The 20927-nt window shown below is 43.4% G+C and overlaps 1 protein-coding gene across 2 annotated transcripts in view; it reads left to right on the top strand.

The window, feature by feature from the left end:
- Positions 1-20927, top strand: part of MAP2K5 (mitogen-activated protein kinase kinase 5) — a 129609-nt gene that overhangs the window by 79515 nt on the left and 29167 nt on the right. For both annotated transcript variants that reach the window (XM_033070741.2, XM_033070742.1), the window contains exons 18-19: positions 6664-6690; positions 7012-7044. In XM_033070741.2, the coding sequence (XP_032926632.1) occupies positions 6664-6690; positions 7012-7044 (60 nt within the window). The remainder of the gene's footprint in view (positions 1-6663; positions 6691-7011; positions 7045-20927) is intronic.

The raw sequence follows: 20927 nt of genomic DNA on the forward strand, positions 1-20927 counted from the left end.
TCTGGGGTCCCTCAGCCCCCTGGGGGTGCCCAGGTTGAGGCACAGGGAGGAGGGATCACCCCAAGTGCTCCAGCCTGTCCCTCCTGACCATCCCACGCTGTGGATTTTGGGGATTTGGGCTTTGTTGGATCCCTCAGAGCATTCCATGATCTCTCCCTGCTCAGCTGTGCCCATTTTCCCTCTCCCATGTTGTCCCAGAGCTTCTCCTGCTGTTCCTCTCTGGGTGACACAAATTGACAAATTAATTTTGTTCTGGGTGGAACAGAACCCAGCTCTTTGTTTGGTCCCTGCCTGAGCATTCTTTGTTCTCCTTTCCCACTTTTTGTGCTGCTGGGAGCAAACACAGACAGGATTTGGGGTGATGCTTGGAGACCTTTTCCAGCTTCAATCATTCCAGGATTTTCAACAGCAATTTGCTAATTTTGTTGGTTTGGTTTTTTTTTCCTTGTCCCTACTCCTGCTGACCAAGGGATTTGTTGTCAGGGTGTTCTGGTTCTACTCTGGTGTAGAAATTCCTGCTGGGAGGAACCATCATTATTGTCATTATTGCCACCACAATCCCTCCAACAGTGTGGAGCTTTCCATGCCCACGTTGTTGAATTGTGTTTCTGAACTCTGGAAAAGAGATTTCTCTGAGAAGTGGCTGCAGTTCAATGGTGGATGAAATAATCTCTTTATATAAATTTGTTTGGAGACCTCAGGGAAAAGCAGTGTAATATAATTGTAAGAATATATTTAATATTAAGGTTGTTGTGAATTGTCTGGGTTTTTTATTTGGAAATAATTTCCTTTTTTTTTTTTCTTTTTTTTTTTTATGTTTTCTGACAGTGATTGAAGTTTGCCATTTGCAGAATCCCCAGCTGGGGATGGGGAAGGGGTTTGGAATATCAGGAACAAATCAGGGGGGTCGTTCTCACTGGTTTGATGCTTTGGTTTCTTGCAGAAGTACCAGCAATTGCAATTTAAAAATTGTAAAATATATCTGAAGATCATCCCTGAATTCCACAGGAATTGTGGAAAGCTGGTGAAGCGCCCATGGAAAGCAGAATATTCAGATATTCCTTTACCTTTTATATCAGGGCAGAGATAAAGCTTTTTTTTGTCAGTAGGACAATGTTAGTTTTTGCTCTTAAAACTCAACCCTCATTTGTACAGATGAAAAACAACTTTTATCTACTTTTAAAATAAATGCTGGGCACGTGAAGCCTCCCTTAAAAACCATAACTCTATGATTTGTTGGTAGATGGGTTTTTCTATTAAAAAAAAAAAAAACCCAAACAAAGTACCAGGAGCTGAAAAAGCAGTATATATGTAAAGAGAAAACTTGCTAAGTGCTGTGGGAAGATCTAACCCTGGGTCAGCTGCAAATCTCTCCAACAAGAGCTCCAGGGCAAGTCCTAATTCCAGGGAGTAAAAAGGAAAATTGAAGCTGGAGCTGGTGGCTGCTCCGAGTTTCCCGGGGTGGATTCATTTGAGTTTCCCTGATTGAGGGATGGGAGAGCTCTTCCCTCCCTCCAAGCATCTCCAAGGAGACAGAACAAAAACCTGATGGGCTGTCACAAGTTGCCTTTCATAACCAGAGGCATTCATTAAACAGGAGACAAAGTTTGGCGTTTTTAACCAACCTTGGGGGTTGGGGGGAAAAAAAAGAAAAAAAAAAAAAAAAAAAAAAAAAAGAAAAAGCTCTTTTGGAGATTGTGGTTTATCCAGGTTCTGCTGTTCTGTGTCCTGAGAAACTCTCTGAGAGTGGCACAGGTTTATTGATTGTTTCTGTAAATCATAAAGTGTCTCATGCAGGAGGAAAATCCACAGAAAATACCCAAAAATATCAAATAGCAGAGCTCATTCTGCAAATCCTGTGAATCCTGCAGGTCCAGCCTGGTTCAGCTGCTCTGGAGAAGGTTGGGAAAGCTGAGCTGGGGCTGGGTGGTGAGCAGGGCTCAGAGATGTGGGAGAGTTTTGGTGGGGAGAGGCTAAAAGTGACTTTTCTTGGGGGGAATGGTGCTGGAATCGTGGAATGGTTTGGCTGGGAAAGGATCTTAAAGCTCAGCTCGTTCTGCTGCCAGGCTCAGGTCCTTCCTCCATCCCAGGGTGTCCAGGGACTGCAGGGACCCAGCTGGGAATTCCAGCCCAGCAATTCCTGCCCAATATCCATTTAAATCTCCATTTTCCACTCTGAATCCATTCCCTGTGTGCTGTCCCTTGTCCCAAATCTCTCCCCAGCTCTCCTGGAGCCCCTTCAGGCTCTGAGGATTCCCTGGATCCTTCCCTTCTCCAGGTAAACATTCCCAGCTCTCCCATCCCATCCCATCCCAGACAGGAATTCCTGCCCAGTATCCATTTAAATCTCAATTTTCCCACTCTGGAGCCATTCCCTGTGTCCTGTCCCTCCATCCCTTGTCCCCAGTCCCTCTCCAGCTCTCCCTGGATCCTTCCCTTTTCCAGGTGAACATTCCCAGCTCTCCCAGCCTGGTCCCATCCCATCCCATTATCCCATCCCATTATCCCATCCCATCCCATCCCAAATATCCCACCCATCCCTTTCCTATCCCAGTTTAAACCATTCCCTGTGTCCTGTCCCTTGTCCCAAATCCCTCCCCAGCTCTCCTGGAGCTCCTTCAGGCTCTGAGGATTCCCTGGATCCTTTTCCAGGTGAACATTCCCAGCCTGGCTCCATCCCATGGATCCCATCCCATGGATCCCATCCCATCCCATCCCATCCCATCCCATGGATCCCATCCCATCCCAGCCAGGAATTCCTGCCCCGTATCCATTTAAATCTCAATTTTCCCCCTCTGGAGCCATTCCCTGTGTCCTGTCCCTCCATCCCTTGTCCCCAGTCCCTCTCCAGCTCTCTCTGGATCCTTCCCTTCTCCAGGTGAGCATTCCCAGCCTGGCTCCCCCTCGGATCAGCTCCCCTGGGATTGTCCCTCTGGAGCTGGAGGTCCCAGAGCTGGACCAGGATGTTCCAACAAGGACAACAAATCCTTCCTTGGTGCTCCCAAAGCATCTCCTGGGGTTTTTTTTGTGTTCCTTCCACTCTGGCTGTTCTTGTGTCACTGCTGGCATTTCACTATTTAAAATTCTTCATGGAAAAGAACACAAAAATCCCCTCAATCCCCACTTTTTTAGGGGGTAGGGACACCCCAAATTTTGCAGCTTTGGATGAATTTGCCTCCTAAACCTCTCAGTAAAGCACAAAATGCTGGTGCTGGGGGAGGAGGCAAAAACGAGACAACATTTTATGGTGAGCCCTTTTAAGAGAGTCATTAATGCTCAGCAAAGCTGCTGCTCCCCTTTTCCCTGAACTGTGGGCAGGAGGAGAAGCCCTGGCTGTAAAATTGTCAGGGCTCAGCTTTGCTTTATGCGAGCTGGCAGAGAGGTAAACAACAACAACAACAACAACCACAAAAAAAAAAAAAGAAAAAAAAGAAAAAAAAGAAAAAGAAAAATCTGCCTAATATCAAACCACCAAGTTCAGGGTGAAAAATGGGGCTGAGGGCAGGGAGGAGCAGAGCAGGGCAGTTGTGGCAGGCAGGGAGGGGAGGTGATCCATCTGAGCAGGGGCTCAGGGAGGATTTAATTGAGCAAATGAATCAATTACGGCGATGTGGCGTCAGAGCGCTCAGAAATCACCGCGGGTCCGAGGGGATGGCAGGTGGGGACAGGGCACAATTCCTGCAGAATTGATGGAGAATTGATGGAGAATTCATGGAGAATTCATGGAGGTGATGTCCCCAATCGTGTGTGGCCCTCAGGGGGGTGTGACAGAGGTTGGGAAGGGGTTTGGGAGCTGGGCTGGGGGGAAATTCCCCAATTTTGGGTTTGGTTTTTCACCAGGAGGGCTGGGGGCTTTGGTTGGGCTTTGGTTGGAAATGGTGTTGGAAATCTTGCTCTGGAATTGGAGGCTGCTCCTGTGGCCCCACCTCGGTTCCTTGCTATTTTCCCAGGAAGGAAATGCGTTTTTCCAAGAAGGAAATGTGTTTTCCATGAAGGAAATGCATTTTTCTAAGAAGGAAATATGTTTTCCATGAAGGAAATGTGTTTTCCATGAAGGAAATGTGTTTTTCCAAGAAGAAAATGCATTTTTCCATGAAGGAAATGCATTTTTCCAAGAAGGAAATGTGTTTTCCCTGGAAGGAAATGCGTTTTTCCAAGAAGGAAATGCAGTTTTCCAGGAAGGAAATGTGTTTTCCAGGAAGGAAATGCATTTTTCCAAGAAGGAAATGCATTTTTCCAAGAAGGAAATGTGTTTTCTCAAGAAGGAAATGTGTTTTCCCAGGAAGGAAATGTGACTGATGATCTGTTTGGATAAAAACTCTTCCCGTGCTCTGCTGTAAAGGAGCTCCACATCATCCCTGTTGAATCAGTTCAGTCTATTTTGTCATTTAACATCTGGAAGTGAAGTAGGAGAAAAAAAAGAAAAAAAATGGGGTTTTATGGCCATGGAATATTTTACTTATTAGCAAAAACCAGCAGCTTTATTTTGAATTGTAATAGATGGAGATTGACCATAAAAAAAAAAAAATGGGCTACTCCTGCCTATTTATTAATTTATTTTCCTCCTTGGAAAAAAAATAGAATTATACTTTGTGTGCTGCTAATAATAATAAATATTCAAATAATATTTCTAGTAGTACTAATAATAGTAAATATTAAAATAATACTTCTGTTAGTGCTAATAAAAGAGTTGAGGTGTGTAACACCAGCTCTTTCCTTGGTGCTGGTCCTTCACCCTCCTCTTTTCCCTTTTTACTGCTGGAAAAGTTTTCCTGAGCCTGGCTGGGGATGGAGAAGAACTTCCCAAGCTGCTAAAAAGATTTTTTATAGGATTATTTGGGGGGAAAACATGTAATTAATGAGCCAGCCATTAGAAATGGGGTACAAAGAAGATTTTTCAGCAGGTAAATAATGAGCCAGCCTTCGGAAATGGGGCTGGAAAAGAAGATTTTCTATCAGGATTATTTGGGAAAAGCAGGTTATTAATGAGCCAGCCATTAGAAGTGGGGTAAAAAGAAGATTTTCCATCAGGATTATTTGGGGAAAGCAGGTAAATAATGAACCAACATTGGAAATGGGGCTGGAAAAGATTTTCTATCAGGATTATTTGGGAAAAGCAGGTTATTAATGAACCAGCCATTGGAAATGGGGTACAAAGATGATTTTCTATCAGGATTATTTGGGGGAAAAGCAGGTAATTAATGAGCCAGCCCAGAAATGGGGTAAAAAGAAGATTTTCTATCAGGATTATTTGGGAAAAGCAGGTAATTAATGAGCAAGCCATTGGAAATGGGGTAAAAAGAAGATTTTCCATCAGGATTATTTGGGGGAAAAGCAGGTTATTAATGAGCCATTGGAAATGGGGTGAAAAGAAGATTTTCCATCAGGATTATTTTGGGAAAAGCAGTAATTAATGAGCCAGCCCAGAAATGGGGTAAAAAGAAGATTTTCATCAGGACTATTTGGGAAAAGCAGGTTATTAATGAACCAGCCATTGGAAATGGGGCTGGAAAAGATGATTTTCTGTCAGGATTATTTTGGGAAAAGCAGGTTATTAATGAGTCAGCCATTGGAAATGGGGTAAAAAGAAGATTTTCCATTAGGATTATTTGGGGGAAAGCAGGTAAATAATGAACCAGCCATTAGAAATGGGGTACAAAGATGATTTTCTATCAGGATTATTTTGGGAAAAGCAGTAATTAATAAGCCAGCCATTGGAAATGGGGTAAAAAGAAGATTTTCCATCAGGATTATTTGGGAAAAGCAGGTTATTAATGAGCCATTGGAAATGGGGTGCACTGGAAATTGCTGGCAGAGCAGCATCCCAAAATTCAGTGTTGGACACAAATCCCTGCTCTGTGCTTTGTTTCATTCTTTGTGTTGGGACCCTGCCTTTGTTTATTTTTTATTTTTGTTTTTTTTTGCATGGAGGGAATGGGGGGCAGGAGATTTGGGAGCTGCAGGAGGTTTTTGTGTGGATTTCCACCCCCAAATTGTTCAGAAATTCAGAAACAAATCTTCCCTGTGCAGTTTAAAACCACACAAAGTTGACCAAACTTCCCCATCCCGTGGGTGGGGATGCTCTGCTCAGAGTCCAAGGAAAAACTGGATAAAAAACTTGGGGAAAAAGTGGAGCACTGAAAGCTTTCCTGAGCAGCAGTAGATACTTCAACCACATAATTAAAGTTTTCTTCACAAAAAAAAGGGATTGTGAGCAGAGCCTGGCAGTAATCCAAAATTCTAATTTCTGACTATGATTTAATTTCAATTTTAAATAAATCGGTTTTTAATTTAAAAAGAGTGAGCTTCATAACATTAGCAATGATTGCAACATTAAGCCCAGTGCTCACAATCTAGCAATATAAAACATTATTTATATCTGAATGGTAAACAGCCTTTTGAAATGGATTATGGTTTTTCTTCCTATTCTAATACAACCTGGAGGGTACTAAAAAGTGTTGTGTGAAATTAGCATTCTGCTGACTTTCGCCTATAAATGAGGAGCGAGCTATTAACATTTGTGTATTTTCATTATGTAAATTGTGTTAACACATGCCCACAAATTGCCACCAGCGATGCAATAATTTTCTCTCAGTGATCATAATGTGTCCAAGTGAGTCATTTTGATTATGACATGCTAATTACATATTGTCTTTTTTTCAGATTCAGAAAAACCAGGGATCTTTAATGGTAAGCTTTATGAGTTCAGAAAAAAATTCACTTTTCTTTTTCCTGATGGCTGCTCCCCTCTGCATGCTTGGATGCCTTGTTTTAAACTTAGCAAATTGCATTTTGAAGAAAATGCAAACCTTTAACTGCCTGTATTAGATTAGGTACCATTAGAAATAATAGAACATCCTGAGCATCAATGTTTTGATAAGAGTTTGCTGCCGTTGATTAATCTTGCTATATTTTATTGCATTAATGATTTTTTCTTTCCACTCCACTGTAAAGATATTGCATATACTCTAATACTTTTTTTTTTTCCCCCCTCTCTCCTTGCCATTGCAGCCTCTCCAGTTATTGCAGTGCATTGTTGATGAGGTGAGTCGTCGTCTTATGTGCTTTCACTCCTAAAGTCATCCCTAATGGGGTGGAAAGCTTATATTTTGTTTCCTAATGAAGCACAGTGCCCAACATCCTCCCCAGCACAAGCTGCAGCTCACAGCTCGCTCATGAACCGCCCTGGTCCCGCTCTGAGCTGATTTTTCTGCTCCAAATGTTGAGTTCAGCCAAGATCTGAGGTAGAGCTCGGAGCTGCAGAGGTGCTGCAGACTCAGCCCCAGACTCTGAGCAGCTGGGACAGGGATAATCCAAATTTTTAATGTGTTTGAGGAGGTTTTGATGGGTAAAAAATGGCATTTTAGTGAGAGAAATGAGAGGGGGCATTTTAGTGAGAGAAAATGAGGGGTGCGCAGCAAAGCACCTGAGTGTCACCCAGATGTTTTTATTCAGTCGGAAAGCCAGAATGAAAAACTTCTTCAACCTCATCCTCTGAGCAGTTGGGACAGGGATAATCCAAAATTCTAATGTGTTTAAGGAGGTTTTGATGGGTAAAAAATGGCATTTTTAGCAAGGAGAGAAAATGAGGGGTGAGCAGCAAAGTACCTGAGTGTCACCCAGAATTTTTATTCATCCAGAATTAAAAACTTCCTCATTCTCATTCTCATCCTCATTCTCTGAGCAGTTGGGACAGGGATAATCCAAAATTTTAATGTGTTTGAGGAGGTTTTGGTGGGTAAAAAGGGCATTTTAATGAGAGAAAATGAGAGGGGGCATTTTAGTGAGAGAAAATTAGGGGTGCGCAGCAAAGCACCTGAGTGTCACCCAGAATTTTTATTCATCCAGAATTAAAAACTTCCTCATTCTCATCCTCATCCTCTGAGCAGTTGGGACAGGGATAATCCAAATTTTTAATGTGTTTAAGGAGGTTTTGAAGGGGGAAAAGGGCATTTTAGTGAGAGAAAATGAGGGGTGAGCAGCAAAGCATCTGAGTGTCACCCAGATGTTTTTATTCAGTCAGAAAGCCAGAATTAAAAACTTCCTCATTCTCATCCTCTGAGCAGGTGGGACAGGGATAATCCAAATTTTTAATGTGTTTGAGGAGGTTTTGATGGGTAAAAAATGGCATTTTTAGCAAGGAGAGAAAATAAGGAGTGAGGAGCAAAGCACCTGAGTGTCACCCAGATGTTTTTATTCAGTCACAACACCAGAATTAAAAACTTCCTCAACCTCATTGTCATCCTCATCCTCTGAGCAGTTGGGACAGGGATAATCCAGATTTTTAATGTGTTTGAGGAGGTTTTGGTGGGTAAAAAGGGCATTTTAATGAGAGAAAATGAGAGGGGGCATTTTAGTGAGAGAAAATGAGGGGTGAGCAGCAAAACATCTGAGTGTCACCCAGAATTTTTATTCAGTCAGAAAGACAGAATGAAAAACTTTTTCAACCTCATCCTCTGAGCAGTTGGGACAGGGATAATCCAAAATTCTCATGTGTTTAAGGAGGTTTTGATGGGCAAAAATGGCATTTTTAGCAAGGAGACAAAATGAGGGGTGAGTAGCAAAGCACCTGAGTGTCAGCCAGAATTTTTATTCATCCAGAATTAAAAACTTCCTCATTCTCATCCTCTGATCAGTTGGGACAGGGATAATCCAAATTTTTTATGTCCTTAAGGAGGTTTTGATGGGTTAAAAGGGCATTTTTAGCAAGGAGAGAAAATGAGGGGTGAGCAGCAAAGCACCTGAGTGTCACCCAAAATTTTTATTCATCCAGAATTAAAATCTGGGCTGCAGGAGGTGCAGGAGGTGCAGGTGTGAGCAGGATTCCATGGCCAAACATCCCATTTGTGCAGTGGAGCACTCCCTGCAGGGTCCCAGCTCTGAGCAATGAAGAAATAGCTGAGGGCACCAGAATCCTTGTGAAAAGTGAGATTTTTTTTTTTCTCCCTGAAATAAAACAGCTCAAAGCCAAGAGATTGAAATCTCTTGATCCTTTAGCAAAGGCTGCATGTGATGTGCTGTTGAAAAACTGAAATTTGCTTCACTTTTTAATGTTTCTAATTAGGGAGTTCCAACAAGAAAAAAAAAAAAAGAGGCAGCTGAATTCTTCCTCTAAAAGATTTGGGTTTGAGGGGTCCCTTCAAATGAAAAATCCTCTGGGTAAAGAGAAGTTTTCCCAGCTGGATATTTGGTGCTTTTTAGGGAATTCTGTTTTTTTAATCTCTTCCATCCATCCTTATTCCTTTTGCACACACTTTGGTTGAGGTTTGGATGTTCCAGAGCATCACCAACAGAACTCCATCCTCAAGGAGGTCACTTCATCTTGTTTGGATTTTTTTTAAGGTTTTTTTTTTAAGGGTCTCTCCATCCTCAAGGAGGTCACTTAGTCTTGTTTGGATTTTTTTTAAGGTTTTTTTTAAGGGTCTTTCCATCCTCAAGGAGGACACTTAACCATGGGGTTTTTTTTTGTTTTTTGGGGTTTTTTGTTGTTGTTGTTGGGTTTTTGTTGTTTTATTTGTTTGTTTTTTGTTTTTGTTTTTTTTAAATCTGTGCTTTGCTGCTGTAAAATCCCTTTTAAATGGATCTGAGCTCAGTTCTAAAACTGAGTTCTGAAACCCAGCCCTGAGGAACTCCTGTGGGATGGATTGTTGGGTTTGATGATCTTGGAGATCTTTTCCAGCCTGGAGGATTCTGTGCCCTTTCAGATCAGAGCTGCTCACAGGAACTTCAGCAGGGAACTTTTTGTAAACATCTGAGTGCTGAGCTGCCTTCAGCACTGGAATTTGGGGAATTTTTGGATTTATATCCACAGCACTGAGGTGATGTGCAGGGTTAAAGCTCCAGGTGCCAGCACAGCTCAGCTGGAAGCTCTTGGAGCTCCACTTTGTTTGGAACACTCTGGATGTCAGAATGGGAATATTCAGAATTAGAAATCCTGGGTTGGTAGGGCTGAGGATTCAGATTTTCCCCTTGGCTCTAAGGAGGTCCCAAAATTCCTTCAATCCTCCCCCTGGAGCAGCTAAAAGTTCAGAGCCTGACCCAGGAGAAGCTGGAGATGTTTCCAAGGGATGAAATGGAGACCTTGATTCTTTCTGGGGGTTGTGTGTTGTGTTGGTAGAACTTCCACCAAGTTAATATTGCTATTAATTGAATATTAATTCACAGGATTCATTAATTCAGCTGCCCAGAGAAGCTGGGGCTGCCCCATCCCTGGAAATGTCCAAGGCTGGGTTGGAGCAGCCTGGGAAAGTGATTCCCAGGATGGAATAACAACTGGCCATGGGAATGTTTAGATTTTCTGGAGCTGGTTTTAAATTTAAATTTAAATTTAAATGTAGGTCCTAGAGGAGTCCATGGGGCACAGTGAGTCCCTGTGGTAGTTTGAGAAGTGTTTGTTCATTTTTAGTTCCAAGGCTGGGTTGGAGCAACCTGGGAAGGTGATTCCCAGGCTGGAATAACAACTGGCCATGGAATGTTTAGATTTTCTGGAGCTGGTTTTGAATTTAAATTTAAATTTAAATTTAAATGTAGTTCCTAGTGGAGTCCATGGGGCACAGTGAGTCCCTGTGGTAGTTTGAGAATGTTTGTTCATTTTTTGTTCCAAGGCTGGGTTGGAGCAACCTGGGAAAGTGATTCCCAGGCTGGAATAACAACTGGCCATGGGAATGTTTAGATTTTCTGGAGCTGGTTTTGAATTTAAATTTAAATTTAAATTCCTAGTGAAGTCCATGGGGCACAGTGGCAGTTTGGGAAGTGTTTGTTCATTTTTTAGGAGTTCAGACTCACAGAAAGGATGAGTGAGCAGTTTGATCACTGAACCCAAACCATCCAGGCTCCTCTGAAATCCCAGCAAGCTGTGCCTGATGGGTTTTGTTGGGAAATGATCTTCTGGGGCTGGGATTATTTTTTAATGGCAGAATCAGTGAGGATGGGATGAACCTGCCAGAACTTTTGATTTCCACCATGCGCTGACTTAGGACGAGCTCTGATCCAGCTCCAGATAAGCCAGGCTCATTAAAGCCTGATCCTAATTAAGCAGCACCTCCAGCATGGCAATCCCTGCTCCTGGCCAGAGATGGGCAGGGATGGGCAGGGGCTGCTTGGTGCTGCAGTTTTGGGTTTTTTTCGTTTTGATGCAGCCAAAGGATTTGCCATGGAGTGGGGTTGTGCTCCCAAAGGAATTGCTGCAGTTTGAAATCATCAGTGGAAGTTTTTGTTGTTGGGATCTGTTCCAAAAAAAGTAGAAATAGGAATTAGGAATGCAAACCCCCCTGAGCCCCAGGAGCAGCTCAGGGAGCAGGGAAAGGGCTCAGGGGGGAATTTCTGGCTCTGCACAAGTCCCTGCCAGGAGGGGACAGATTTGGGATCTGCCCCAGGGAATGGGAACAGCTCAGGCTGGGCCAGGGGAGGTTTAATTTGGATATTGGAAAAATTTTCCTTGTGGAAAAAGTTTGAACCATTGGAACAGGCTGCTCAGGGCAGAGGTGGAGTCACCATCCCTGGAAATGTTGAACAAAGGGAGGATGTGGCACTTGGGGATGGTGCTGGGCTGGCAGCTGGGCTCAGTGATCTTCAACAACTTCTCCAGTTTGGACAATTCCAGGATTGTGTGGCTGGGGAAATGCAGGTGTTGGCTCTGAAACCTGAATACTGCAGGCAGAATGTGAAGGTTTTCAACATTTTGACTGCTCATGGCCTCACAATCTCCCATAACATCAGAGAATAAATCCTGCTCAGTCCAGACCTGCAGAATATCCCAGACACCCCCCTGGGCCACCCCCATCCTCTCCTGGTGTCTGCAAAGGTCCCTCAGGAAATCCAATTCCATTTCCAAATTCCAACAACTGATTCTAATTCTGCATTTTCCTGTTGGTGCTTCAGAAATTCTGCCTTCCCAGTTTGGAACTGGGGACTGACTGGGTTCTGCAGCTGCAGGAGAATGTGGGGTTGGGTTTTCCAGGAGAAGCAGAGCTCTGCTCATAGAAGTTTTTTGAGAAGTGACATTATTTCCAAGGCTCTCCCAAACTGTGTTTATTTGTTTCCCTGTTATCTTGCTGATTTTGATTTTTGCAAATCAAAATTTGTTATAAGGAAATCACTGCTGAGAATCATTTAGGTTGGAAAACACCCCTAAAATCCTCAAATCCATTTAGCTGCTTCCTCAGCTGCAGAACTCCTGAAACCTTGTAAAAATGCCATTTTTCCTGCTCAGCATTCCTGGGTGATGCAGATCAGGTCCAAAAAAAAACCCCAAACTCAGGAGCTTTGTGATTTCAGCATTTCAGATTTAAATGTTGATTTTGGGTTTTTTTTGTTTGATTTTTTTTGTTTTGTTTTTGTTTTGGTTTTTTTGTTTGTTTTTGTTTTTTGTTTTTTTGGGGTTTTTTTGTATTGGATTAGGGAGGAAAAGAACTCAATTTTTACCCATCACTTTTAAATTATTTTGTAATTCCAACTCCATGAGAAGCTCAGGGAGGAGCAAAGCCTGGTTTGTACAAACAGGAGGCAGCATTGCAGAACCTGCCTGCTTTAACAGGCAGAAATGGAGAAGAAAAATTAATTAGTTGTGCTGATGAATCCTCACCCTGCTAGAGCGCAGAGAGGAGCTTTCCATGAGTTCCTTGAGCTTTTTGTGAAGTGCCCCCACTGAGATACTTGGTCTCACAAGACTGCAGTTTAATCTAGCTCAAGGACTTTCCAAACTCCACAAATCAGAGACCTCTTTTTTCTCTTTTTTTTTTCTTTTTTTTTTTTTTTTTTGTCTCTTTTTAAATCCTTCCTCCAGAAACATTTAAGAGCTGCTGGGGTGTTAAGGCTGAGCTGTGAAGCATTTCAGAGTCGATATGTTTGCAGATTTTCCAGTGGAAAAAAAAAAATTAACTTTTAATCCATGTTTTCTGTGTAGTTGTTCCTATTTCTTTTTAATGTGGTTAAAATATACTTGTTGGAATAGCCTTAAAAAATCCCAATAACCTTAAAATAGCTTTAAAATAGCCTTAAAAACTCCCAGGATGTTCAAACACCATGAGGAGGGTTCCTGAATTCCTTCACCTTTTGAACCCCTGCTGCATTTTGCTCTTGCAAAAAATCTCCAAAAGGCTCAGAGTGGAACAAGATTTCATTTAATTTCTTTAGGAATTTCTCTTTAGGTTCTCAGGCCTTGATTTAAATGTAGGAAACCTGGAAATTGCTGAAGTTGTGATGATTTCCATGGGTCACACCCCCATGTGTGTGTGTCTATACCAAACTACAATAATTTGGTTTTTTTTGTGGATAAACTGCTTTAAGGAATAGTTTCATGGAGACAGAAATGTGACCTTACCAGTGTCTGAGATTCAGATTTGTGCAGGAACAAGGTAAAACCACAGGTAGGAATTGCTGAATAATTACCTTTAGACCAACCTGAGCAAGAACCTTCCCAGGAGAACAAGCTCATTTAATGGTTCCTAAAACTCAATCTTGTGGATGTCAATGGTCATGCTTGATTATTTGCACGGTGTTTTATGAAAAAAGCAATAAAAATACATCAGGAGGGTGCAGAGGAGGAGAGGGAACAACAAATGGGTTGAGTTTTTCTGTGCTGTGTGCCCAAAGCTGCCGTGCTCTGCTGCCTGATGAGCGACAGGAGAGGAAGGAATTCTTGGCTTGTTGGAGAGAAAAAGCAATTTCACCGTGGTGGGAGGATTAACCTGCTTTTTCTGCAGGTCCTTCAGAGGCACAGAGCCTTTTTGGGATTGCCAAAAAACCATGGGACAGACAAAAAAAAATCAGTTGTGTTTATTGAAAGGTTTTCAGGTGATTTTGGGTATTCTTACAAAAAATGAGCCACAGGTTTTCATACTTTAATAAGTATTTATATATATATAAATATACTTATATATATTGGAGCTGCAGGTAATGAAGTAATTTACCCCAAATTTGCTCCCCCAATCACTATTTTTTCCATTTCTCAAGGTAGTGAGGTATCCTTGATTCCCAGCCTGGAGAGGAATTGTGCCCAAAATGGGGAATCAGCAGTGACACTGGAGTTTGGAGTTATAAACTAAAGAATTGCAGGATTACAAATATATAAATAATAATATATAAATATAAATATATAAAAAATACACAAATATATAAAAAATTACAAAAGCTGAAATCCTAAGGCATCATGATAAGGGAAGTCCCACATTTTCCATTATTCCTGCTCTTCACCTCTTCTTTCCTCCCTTTTTTTGGAGCTCTGAAAAATCTCCCCCAGCAGCTCCAGCCAAAAAATCCCAACAGCCACTGGGATGTTTAACCAGGACAGGGAATTGCCAGGAACTGGGGGAGCTGAGGAGGGCAAAACCTCAGAAGGGCTGAGGATCTGGGGATGAAAACAAACATTGTGTTGGGGATTAAACCATTTTTTGGGGGATGAAAACAAACATTGTTTTGGGGATGAAAGAAATCTTTTTGGGGTGAAACCATTGTTTTGGGGATGAGACCTTTCTGGGGATGAAGAAATTATTTTGGGGATGAAAACAAACATTGTTTTTGGGATGAAACCTTTTTGGGATGAACACATTGTTTTGGGAATGGAACCTTTTTTGGGTGAAACCCTTGTTTTGGGGATGAAAACAAACATTGTCTTGTGGATGAAACTTTTTTGGGATGAAACCTTTTTGGGGTTGAAACCATTATTTTGGGGATGAAGACGTTGTTTTGGGAATTAAACCTTTTTGGGCTTAAAGCATTTTTTTGAGGATGAAGCCTTTTTGGGATGAACACGTTGTTTTGGGGATGAAAACATTGTTTTTGGGATGAAACCTTTGTTTTGGGGATGAAAACAAACATTGTTTTGGGGATGAAACCTTTTTGGGATTAAACCTTTCTGGGGATGGTGACATTATTTTGGGGATAAAAACAAACATTGTTTTGGGGATGGAACCATTTTCTTGGGGATGAAAACAAACATTGTTTTGGGGGATGAAGCATTGTTTTGAAGATGAAACCTTTTTGGGGATGAAACCATTTTGGGGATGAAACCTTTTAGGGGTGAAACCATTGTTTTGGGGATGAAACCTTTTTGGGGATGAAACCTTTTGGGGATGGTGACATTATTTTGGGGATGAAAACAAACATTGGTTTTGGGATGAAACCTTTTTGGGGATGAAGACATTGTTTTGGGGATGGAACCATTTTTTTGGGGATGAAATTAAATATTGTTTTGGAGATGAAACCATTTTGGGGATGAAACCTTTTGGGGGATGAAACCATTGTTTTGGGAATGAAACCTTTTTGGGGATGGTGACATTATTTTGGGGATGAAAACGAACATTGTTTTTGGGATGAAAATGAACATTGTTTTGGGGATGAAACCTTTTCGGGGAAGAAACCATTGTTTTGGGTATGAAACCAAACATTGTTTTGGGATGAAACCTTTTGGGGATGAAACCTTTTGGGGATGAAGCACTGTTTTGGGGATAACCATTGTTTTTGGGATGAATCCATTGTTTTTGGATGAATCCATTGTTTTTTGGATGAATCCATTGTTTTTTGGGATGAATCCATTGTTTTTTTGATGAACCCATTGTTTTTGGATGAATCCATTGTTTTGGGTTGAAACCTTGGCCTTTCCACCTCAGCTCTGCCCAGCTCCAGCTCTGCCAACAAACGAGTTTCCTGCACACAAAACTTCCCACCCCCAGGGATAATTTGTCCCTTTTGGCACCTGCTCCTGAGGCAAAGAGCAAGAGGAGCAGAGATGTAATCATCCCTCACCTTCCTGCCCAGGCTGGGGGCAGAGCAGGAGCAATCCAGGAATTCTTTCAAGTCTGGGACCTCCAGCCACCGCTGCCTGCTGCCAACTTGTTACTTGTCAGAAATCCCTGCATTAGGTTTGTTCAGGCCTTTTGAAGTAGATTGGCTGGAAAGGCAGGCATGGATTTTTTTTTTGTTGTTTTTATAGAGATGTATTGTTTTAGGAATGCTGTGGAAGGAAGTTGTAAGAGTGAATCGAAAGTCACAGCTTTGATTTTGTTTTTATAGAGAGTGGGGGGTTTTTAGGAGGGAGAAAGTTGGTCTGGAAGGAGTCAGTCTAAATTGGGAAATGGATTTTATTTGTGTATGTATGGGTGTGTATAATTTTTTGTTGTTCTTGTAGGGGTGAATCTGGGTTTGTGCAATGTTGTCATCCACTGCTCTCACTGCCAAGGAATTCACCTGGAGTTGGACTTGGTGATCCCCATGGTTCCCTCCAACCCAGAATTTTCTGGCAGTGCATTTATTACCTGTAATTGCACCTGCCAGCATTTCTGGTGCATCTAAAACTTATTTTTTCTGAAAAAAAAAATTTAAAAAAAACCCAAATCACTATTTGGCCGCAAAGCGAAACGCAGCAACTACAGCAAAGCGTTTTATTTTTTAAAAGCTTTAGTGTGAGAGAAGGGTAAAAACTGTTTAATGTAGAGATGCTGAGGGCTTTGGTGCTGAGGCAGGAATGATTCCAGAGCACAGGGGTTGTTGGTGGGGAGGCAGAGCAGGAGTTTGTGCCCAGAGGAGCCCTGATAGTGCAGGGAGCGCCAGGGGAGCCCAGAGCTGAGCCCAGAGCTGAGCCCAGAGCTGAGCCCAGAGCTGAGCTTTGCTTTGCTGCTTCTGGAAACTTCCCTCCTGTGGCCATGCAGCCACAGGACCATGGCAGCTCCTTCTGCACAGCCAGAGCTGAGGGGAAAGAGCAGGAAAATTTAACCCTTGCTGGAGCAGCAGGGATAAAACCCTGCTGGTTTGGGGACACCCAGTGGGAATTGCAGCCCCTGGTGTCACCAGGACGTGCTGGTGGCAGTGTCCAGCTGGCCCAGGGGACAGGGAACATGGATTTGAGCCCAGTTTTCCATCACCACCCTGATGGCATCACCCAGGCTTTGTTCCTGTTCCCCCACCCGTGGGGTTGGAGGAATCGGAGAAGTCAGAGCTGCTCTTGTCTTGTCCTGTGGCAGATTCCAGGTCTGGAAATGTTCCCTGGGTGCTGAGGGTCTGGAAATGTTCCCTGGGTGCTGAGGGTCTGGAAATGTTCCCTGAGTGCTGAGGGTCTGGAAATGTTCCCTGGGTGCTGAGGAAAGCTCAGACTCCTGCTTTCCCACTTAGGCAGGGTGTGGGATTCTCCTCCAGGAAAAAATTCCCCTTTTTGATAAATCTCAGACATTGAAATATGTTCTGAGAAAATATTTCCCTCTCAGGTGTTGGGGGAGAGCCCTGAAGGTGTGCAAAGCCCCAGTCAGCAATGACTCCCAAATTCCACTGACATGAGAGTCTTTTAAAAAAAAAAACAACTCCAAAGTGCATCTGTTGAATTTTCTTCTTGAGGTCATCCATGTAAACCTGGACAGGAAAGGGAAGAAAGTTCCATATCCATGTTTATTTATGGATTTGCTGGACACAGGAAAGGGAAGAAAGTTCCTTTATTTCTAGATTTGCTGGACATTATTTATTTCCTGAGCCTCAGCAGCATCTCTGCTCTGCTGAGGGAGAGCAAACAGCAGGAGAATTTCCAAATAATCGTTTGGAGGAGTAAGTGAGGATGATGCTGGGATCTGTAATTCAAGCTCACATTGCAAATATTCCAAAGGATTTCTTCTGGACGTGCTCTCAGGTTCCTCCTTCCTTTGTTCAGACCTCTGAGAGATGAAAAAGGAAGATGCAGACCCAGTGATATTGCTGAGAGAGGGATTTGGGAAGGATTGCTCAGTGTGCTCATCCTCAGCTCTTCCTTTGGCTCTGTGGCTTCCCCTGGCTGCAGGGAAGTCAATCAGGTTTATTCCACTCTCTAAATTAAATATTGGGAGCAGTGTTTGAAGTTGGAGCCTCCCTCCTCCTCCAGCCCAGCTTTTCTGCCGCTGTGCTTTTGTCTTTCTGCCTGAGCACCTTGCTGACAAGTGCTAATAACAGAGTGCCAGGAGAGGGTCCAGTCGGAGTTAGCACCCATTAAACATTCTCAACTTGTCCTTTTGCTCATGGATGGTGCATAATTAATAATTAAACGCTTGCACTTGTAATGGGTTGACCTCCCTGAACTGTTCATTATTCACAAGGCAAAGGCATCACTCAAACTTCTTTTTTCCTCTTGCCCTTCCCTCGCTCGGTGTGCACGAGTTGGTTTGGAGAAATCAGAGGCTGCTCCTGCAGCAGATCCCAGCAGGGGAAATGTTTGGGATCCCTGAGCAGATCCCAGCAGGGGAAATGTTCCTTGGGATTCCTGAACAGATCCCAGTTTGGGAAATGTTCTTTGGGTTTCCTGAGCAGATCCCAGCTATGGAAATGTTCCTTGGATTTCCTGAGCAGATCCCAACAATGGAAATGTTCATTGGATCTTTATCCCAGCTGTGGAAATGTTCTTTGGATTTCCTGAGCTGATCCCAACAGTAGAAATGTTCTTTGGATCTTTTCCTGAGCAGATCCCAGCAGGGGAAATGTTCCTTGGGTTTCCTGAGCAGATCCCAGCAGGGGAAATGTTTGGATTTCCTGAACAGATCCCAACAATGGAAATGTTCCTTGGATTTCCTGAACTGATCCAGCTGTGGAAATGTTCTTTGGATCTCTTGAGCAGATCCCAGCAGGAGAAATGTTCTTTGGATCTTTTCCTGCAGCAGATCCCAGCTGTGGAAATGTTCTTTGGATCTTTTCCTGAGCAGATCCCAGCAGGGGAAATGTTCCTTGGATTTCCTGAGCAGATCCCAACAATGGAAATGTTCATTGGATCTTTATCCCAGCTGTGGAAATGTTCTTTGGATTTCCTGAGCTGATCCCAGTTGTGGAAATGTTGTTTGGATCTTTTCCTGCAGCAGATCCCAACAGTGGAAATATTGCTTGGATTTCCTGAGCAGATCCCAGCAGGGGAAATGTTTTGGATCTTTTCCTGCAGCAGGTCCCAGTTGTGGAAGTGTTTCTTGGATCTCTTGAACAGATCCCAGCTGTGGAAATGTTTTTTTTTTATCTTTATCCCGGCTGTGGAAATGTTCCTTGGATGTCCTGCAGCAGATCCCAGCTTTGGAAATGTTTCTTGGATTTTCTCACTGCAGCAAATCTCAGTTATGGAAATATTGCTTGGATTTTCTGCAGCACAACTCAGTTCTGGAAATGGTGCTTGGATCTTTATCCCAGTTGTGGAAATGTTGTTTGGGTCTTTTCCTGCAGCAGATCCCATCAGTGGAAATGTTGTTTGGATCTTTATCCCAGTTGTGGAAATGCTGTTTGGATCTCAGGGAAGCAGCCATAATAATGGGAATAACATTTTATGGATCCTTAGAACCCTTTGTGCCTTCACTGCTGTTTGGGATCATCCCCAGTTTGTGGTGCTGGTCAGAAGCTGTGGCAGTTCAGGAAAGGAAAGGAAAGGAGCATTTCCCAGTCCAGATTGGAAAGATCTGTTCCTCACTCCTTTCAAATCCTGGGTTTTTACTTTCCTTCCCTCTGCAGTGTGAATTCATTTTGTAGGTGGGGAGATCAGGCAGGTCAGGGGTGCAGCAATGTCCCCACATTCCATCCCCCAGGCTGGGTACAGGAGTGGGGCTTTGCTTCATTTCTCTTTATTCCATCTCTTGGGGGGTCAGACAAGAGCTGGGAAACCTCAGGATACAAAACAAGCTCTGCCTGCACCTCTGGGCTTGAGCCTGCTCTAGTGCAAGGGGTCCTCAACATTCCACCTTGATTTCTCCCAGATTTTCTCCCAAAATTTTCATTTTTCAGGCAAATACCTGATGAATCTGTGTCCAGTGAAACCCTCAGGATGGCTCCATGTCCTTTCCATCCTGACATCCAGGGTGTTCATCTCCACTTTTCCACACAAAATCTCTTCCTCAGCTCCTCAGAGCAAACCAGCCCTGGTGGTTTGCAGGTCAAATACCTGAATTAGACAGAAAAATATGCCCAAAAAATGGGAAAAAAAATAGGATTTAACATTTATTTCCATTCAGTGAAATTTCCTCATGCAGGAGCCCCCTGTGCCCTGGCTGTGCTGCAGGACAGGAGCTGCACACTCCAGGTTTTTAAGCCCAGAGGGTTTGGAATAAGCAGAGTGGCTCCAGAGCAGCTTCTCCTCCCCTCTCATAATGAGCTTTCTCTCCATTCTGGCTCCCTCATCTCCTGTGAATGCAGAAATTATCACCTCCCAAATGAGTGTGAAGTGCTGGATGCCCACCCTGGTCCTGCAGCGTGCCCTGGGCTCAGCTGGCAGCCCCAGAGAGATGCTGGGCTTGGGAACTTGGGAACAGCTCCTGCCTGGCATTGGGGGAAAATAAACCAGCAGGGCTGGGTTGTTGGGCACAGCCAGGTCCCCAGGGGATGGTGTCCCATGGATTCTGTCCCTACAGGATGTCCTGCCTGTCCCTTTTGGGTCCATCCCATGAATTCTGTACCCAGAGCATTTCCTGCCTGTATCTTTTGGGTCTATCCCATGAGTTCTGTCCCTTTTGGGTCTATCCCATTAATTCTGTTTCTGGAGCATTTCCTGCCTGTCCCTTCTGGGTCCATCCCATGAGTTTTGTCCCTTTTGGGTCCATCCCATGGATTCTGTACCCTGAGCATTTTCTGCCTGTCCCTTTTGGGTCTGTCCCATGAGTTCTGTCCCTTCTGGGTCCATCCATGAATTCTGTCCCTTTTGTGTCCATCCCATTAATTCTGTTTCTGGAGCATTTCCTGCCTGTCCCTTTTGGGTCCATCCCAAGAATTCTGTCTCTTCTGGGTCCATCTCATGGATTCTGTCCCTAGAGGATGTCCTGTCTGTCCCTTTTGGATCCATCCCATTAATTCTGTACCCAGAACATTTCCTGCCTGTCCCTTTTGGGTCCATCCCATGGATTCTGTACCCAGAGCATTTCCTGCCTGTCCCTTTTGGGTCCATCCCATTAATTCTGTCTCTTTTGGGTCTATCCCATTAATTCTGTGCCCAGAGCATTTCCTGCCTGTCCCTT

The sequence above is a fragment of the Catharus ustulatus genome, chromosome 12 (genome assembly GCF_009819885.2).
Source record: "Catharus ustulatus isolate bCatUst1 chromosome 12, bCatUst1.pri.v2, whole genome shotgun sequence".
In the NCBI taxonomy this organism is placed as follows: Eukaryota; Metazoa; Chordata; class Aves; order Passeriformes; family Turdidae; genus Catharus; species Catharus ustulatus.